Source organism: Octopus sinensis, linkage group LG1 (genome assembly GCF_006345805.1).
Source record: "Octopus sinensis linkage group LG1, ASM634580v1, whole genome shotgun sequence".
Taxonomy (NCBI): Eukaryota; Metazoa; Mollusca; class Cephalopoda; order Octopoda; family Octopodidae; genus Octopus; species Octopus sinensis.
In genome coordinates this window covers 204,391,905-204,397,803 of record NC_042997.1, presented here as the reverse complement: position 1 = coordinate 204,397,803, position 5,899 = coordinate 204,391,905, and the positions used below count along the sequence as shown (strand labels likewise).

Sequence of the window (5,899 nt, the reverse complement as noted above, 5' to 3'; positions counted from 1 at the left end):
ATTGGGTTGATGAAAACTGCATGGAAGCCTGTCAGATGGATTGTATCTTTAATTCAAAAGGTACACTCTTGTTATATTCTCTGAAGACTACACATGTCTATGGAATACTCAACCAATTTCATAGCAATTTAATGGGAAAGTAATTCAGCTGATTGAACAAGTGAATCTTCATAGTCAAATGACAGCCATCTGTCACTAATATTACTGTAATACAGGACAGCACATCCTTCACAATAGCTTTTACAGCCATACGAGACCTAGACATTCACTCAATGTATAAGAGAGAGAGAAAAAAAACTATTTCGCATCAAAGAATAAATACAAAGAAATAACCCTGACAAGGATTGTAAAAATATCCATGAGGTACTTCTGGATAGTTCTTGGGGTCACCAAATAATTCAGCAATTAAAATAATACACACGATCCACCTAGGTTTAATTTTAAATGCTGCTAAAGAGTAAATGATATAAATGTTTGAAAAATCCTTTGAGCAAAATGCAAGGTGAGGCATTGGGCAGAATATGGAGGGGTGATGTCATAAAAAGGAAAACAAAAAGAAAAAATATGAGGCGGTATCTAAAATTTCCCAGACTAGTTCTGTAGCGCACCAATAGATGGCAGCAAATGGTTGCATGTGCAGTGAGAGCTGGCAGTGACCTTCATGAGACAAGCTGTTGAGTGACATTGCTCTGTTGATATCGCAAGTTGTGAAATTTGTGTGTTTGTGATCACATGTATGCTGTAGTCTGTGATTTTGTCGTGGATAGGAACAAAGAGCCAACACGGAATTTTGTGTTAAACTTGGGAAGTTTGCCACAGACACATGGAGCATACATCAGGATGCTTACAGCGATAAAGTAATGGGTCATACGCAAGGTTTCAAGGGGCACAGGTGCTTCAAAGGTGGAAGAGTGTCTCTGGAAGACGATGAGCAATGTGGAAGACCTGCCATGAGCATCACCCTTGGAAATGTGATATTGTGCATTGAGAATTCATCCCCCAGGGCCAGACTGTTGATCGAGAGTACTACTGCAATGTTTTGAGGGAGGGACATTTGGCAAAAACGAATGGATCTGTGGAACATGAAGAACTGGATTTTTCACAATGACAATGCACCCTGGCACCGAGCTCTCCCCACTCATGAGTTTCTTGCCAAAAACAACATGGTATCACTTCTGCACCCATCCTATTCACCAAGTTTTAGCACCTGTGGACTTTCATCTCTTCCCCAAGATGAAAATGCAGCTCAAAGGTCACCATTTTAACACCATTGTCAAGATCCAGAGGGAATCACGGAAAGCCCTCACCACACTTACGGAAAACGACTTCCAGGCTGGATTCCAAAAGTCGCAGGAATACTGGGACCAGTGTATTGCTGCGCAAGGGGACTATTTTGGAGGAGATGATGTTAAAACTTAGGTAAATAAGTTAAATTTTGTGCTAAACATAACCAGTCCTGGAACCTTTTGATACCACCTCATATATTGTATTACCTGGTGTAGGTTGTTTAACCCTTTTGATACCACCTCATATATTGTATTACCTGGTGTAGGTTGTTTAACCCTTTGATACCACCTCATATATTGTATTACCTGGTGTAGGTTGTTTAACCCTTTTGATATCACCTCATATATTGTATTACCTGGTTTAACCCTTTTGATACCACCCCCTCTGTGACTCATTCTCTTTCTCATACAAACTTCCTGTTTAAAATCATCTAAATCAACACCTTCCATCGGAATTTATGTCCCAAAGACCTGCTTAACAATGACAAACTCATTCTACTGAATTCTTTGTTATTTCTAAAATTAATTGAAATAAAGGTGAGCAGGGCGACCTGCTGTGCTTGAGGAGACCTATTGAGTCAAGTACATCAACATCAAAAAATCAAATGGAAATTGTAGTTGTGATACCTGTGCCGGTGGCACGTAAAAAGCACCATCCGAATATGGCCGATGCCAGCACCGCCTTGACTGGCTTCCATGACAGTGGCACGTAAAAGCACAAACCGATCGTGGATGTTTGCCAGCTTCCCCTGGCACCTGTGCTGGTGACACGTAAAAAGCACCCACTACACTCTTGGAGTGGTTGGCGTTAGGAAGGGCATCCAGCTGTAGAAACATTGCCAGATCAGACTGGAGCTTGGTGCAGCTTCCTGGCTTCCCAGATCCCCGGTCGAACCGTCCAACCCATGCTAGCATGGAAAACGGACATTAAACGATGATGAGGAGGAGGAGGATGAAAGGCAGTGTATTTGAAGAGAAATATGATAACAAAAAGCTTAGTGATTTTATAGTATTTTGGGAAAGATTTCCTTTTTTCAAAAAGTAGAAAGAAAATAATCAAAACGTTTGGAGAAATGTGTTGTCAGACGTTTCTAGTGAGTAGTCTGCGAAAGACTGTTTTAGACATGCCCCCTATTCATGTAAAAAATGATAATAATGAATATTTCTAAGAATATAAAACCCTTTCTACCCAAGAAGTAGTACATAAAATATAAACTCATGATCAGAAGCTTTAAACTGCTTGAAATATATTCAAACTAGATTATTTAAATGAGTATTTATGTGGGAGTGACAGACACTGGTAAAGCATTTCTGTTTAAAGCTAAACCAAGCAATGGGGTAAATATCCCCATTCTATAGCCATTGGGTATATATTTAGTAGCTGAGGAGGAAATGGGGCAATATTGAGATATCAAGTGAGATCATGGAGCAATGAAGGGGAATATTTAGATATCAGGTGAAGTAATGGAGAAATAGCATCACTTGTTTTACATCCATTTTCCATGCTGGCAAGGGCTGGACGGTTTGACAGGAGCTGACCAGCTGAAGAGCCGTCCGAGCTCCTTGTCTGTTTTGGCATGGTTTCTACAGCTAGATGCCTTTTCTGATACCAACCACTTTATAGAGTGGACTTCGTCCTCCTGCACAGCCCCAGCACAGCTGCTTTTATATGGCACTGACACAGGTGCTTTCAAGCCTTGCCATGTCCTCAATAGTCACAGCCCATCTTACACTGCCATGTAGTATAAGTGTTCATACACAGGCATCATGCAATCTGCCTTTCACTCTGAGGGAGAGGCCCTTTGTTACACAGATAATAGCTTACACAGGTAATAGTTACAGAGGTAATTGTTACAGGGGTAATAGCTTTCTGAACTTCACCCAGCCTATTTTTATTCTAGCAGCTATGCTTTCAGAACAACTTCCACCACTGGTAACCAGGTCACCTAAGTAACAGAAACTGTCTACTACTTCCAAGGATCCACCCCACCACTGATATTTGAGGGAGTCTATTTCCTGTACATTTCTGGTGCTTGATGTACCAGTACATCTGCCATGTGCGAAGAGCTGCTTTCAACATCATTTTACATGGTTTATAAATCAGGACACACTTATTAGTGATGCTAGTGTCATGTAACGGGCACCCATGCCGGTGACATGCAAAAAGCCAGTGGCACATAAAAAGCACCCGTTATACTCTTGGAGTGGTAGGCATGAGGAAGGGCATCCAGCCATAGAAACCATGCCAGAGCAGATTGGGACCTGGTGTGGCCCTACAGCTTACCAGTTTCAGTCAAACTGTCCAACCCATGCCAGCATGGAAAACAGATGCTAAATGATGATGATGATGATGAGGATGAGTGTTCTTACATGGTACTGGCCCAGGACTTTCACAGGCCAATCCTCCTCAACAGGGCGAATGGCCTTAACACTTTTGCGGTGGAGGACAGATCTTTTTGAGTACAGCAAAGTGCCAGGTATCCTGGTCCTTTGTCGTCTCATCTGAAATGTTCAGCATCTCAAGGTCACCCATCAGTACTTCATCTGGCTCTCCCTCTTCCACGTGTTCCATCTACTTTGAGGGATCACCACTTCTTTATGGAGCTGCCAGCATCCATCCACATCACATGAGCAAACCAGTGCAGTCTCCTCTCTTGCACACTACCTCTAATTCCTCTTATGCCTAATTTCTCTTTCATCATCATCATCATCAACATTTTAATTCCCGCATTTCTGTGCTTGCATAGGTCTGAGGCAATTTGTTAGGGAGGATTTTTATGGCCAGATACCCTTTCCCTCACCAACCCTCACCTGTTTACAAGTAAGTTAATATTCCTCCATGGCCAGACATGTTTTTGTGGAAGATTGGAAACAAAGGATACCACTTGCAATTCTATCTACAACTATTATGTAATGTCAAGGCAAGCAGACAGTAAAACACACACAAACACACACACACACATAAACACACTCTCACAAAAAAACACACACACACACACACAAATACAAACACACACACACACACACATATAAACTGAAAAAACCCCATCGTTTATACATACATATGTAAATACATGCGTACGTACATGCATGCATATATAAACAATGGGCTTCTTTCAGTTTCTGAATACAAGACCCACTGACAAGCCTTTGGTTGGACCAGAGCTATAACAGAAGACACTTACACAAAGAGCCACATAGTGGGACTGAACCCAAAACCCTTTGGTTGAGAAGTAAATTTCTTACTGCACAACCATGCCTGTGCCTATATATATATATATATATATATAAATATATATATGCATGTATGTATGTTTATGGGTAACTTTGTGTTGACATATCATGATTGTTGTAAACAAGCATCACCAGCATACAAGCAACGTTATTCATTCATTTCCAATCTTTTGTGAGAAACATGCCTAGGCATTGGGAAATATTACATTGTTTGGAAAGAGATGAGGGTTAGCAACAGGAAAGGCTTCCAGCCTCAAGATTTCTGTTCAACCCATGCAAGCACAGAAAAGTAGATGTGAAAAACAATGATGATGATGATGATGATGATTTGTAATATGTTGAGGTACCTGAAGCTTGGATTCCGACTATAAAATACCATTTTAAATTTTAGATGCCAAAATCCAGCACAAAGTCGCAGGGAATTTAACAGATGAAAAGGAAAATGAAAAAGAAAGAAAATATTTTGTCTAAAGTCCAACCTATTTTGATGTTTTTTTTCCTTCTTTTCAAAATAAAATGTGAAATTAATGACAAATATCCTTGGTGTCTGTCAACTTTCTTATTTTCTACTAAAGTGAAACTTCTTTTGTGGTGATAATTTTACATACATATGTGTGTATATGTATATATATATATGTATGTGTATATATATATGTAATCTTTTCCTCAGATTTTTATCTCTTCTTTGATAAAATGTTCTAAAGATCATTTTAAATTTGCTGGAAATAAGGGTAAATATTTCCCTCACACAGCACAATCTGACAAATGGCCTTTCTTTCTTTCTGTAGACAAACAAAACGGAGAAAGAGGATAAATCTCCTAGTGATGACTCAAAGAAGAAAAACTGTTTACTGCAATAGATTTGATCAAGTAGAACTGTTATATTTGTAATCCGAAATGGAATTATCTGGAAATGTTTCAATTTTTTTAAAAATAAAAACTCTGTTTCAAATCCTGTGTTCTCCTTATATACCAAAATGTCTTGAAGTAGTTTAGTAGATACTTCCACAAAATCTTTAAGGAACTGCATGCATGCAAATGCCAAATCTGCTTTGAAGTTTTCACACACAGTAAAAATTGCCTTAATCTGAGATTCAATCGTCTGGCAGACCCAGTTGTCTGGTGCTTATTTTCAATCTTAACAAATTCCTTATTAAGCACCATCACTGGCTACTGATGTCACATTGGCCAGCCCCTTTATGTTTTGTATCTGCTTGTATCTACTTCTTTATTGCCCATCTGTGAGTAAAAACCATCTTCCTGTATTCATAAAGGTCACCGACTTGGGGAAGGTGTAAATGAAACAAATAGAAAGCATGTAACTCTCACATTGCACTTGAAAATTAAAATAATACAGTATTTGAACAGAAATGAAAGCT

The 5,899-nt window shown here is 39.4% G+C and overlaps 1 protein-coding gene across 7 annotated transcripts in view; it reads left to right on the top strand.

Moving 5' to 3' along the window:
- LOC115209260 (tripartite motif-containing protein 45) overlaps positions 1 to 5,472 on the top strand; it is a 273,682-nt gene extending 268,210 nt beyond the window's left edge. For 3 of the 7 annotated variants that reach the window (XM_029777707.2, XM_036508563.1, XM_036508553.1), the window contains one exon: positions 5,309 to 5,471. In XM_029777707.2, the coding sequence (XP_029633567.1) occupies positions 5,309 to 5,334 (26 nt within the window). In that variant the 3' untranslated portion in view covers positions 5,335 to 5,471. Of the gene's footprint in view, positions 1 to 4,911; positions 5,058 to 5,308 lie in introns of those variants that run through there. The other 4 variants (XM_029777630.2, XM_029777603.2, XM_029777690.2 and 1 more) reach the window with 2 other exon arrangements.
- The last annotated feature ends 427 nt before the right edge of the window (positions 5,473 to 5,899 follow it).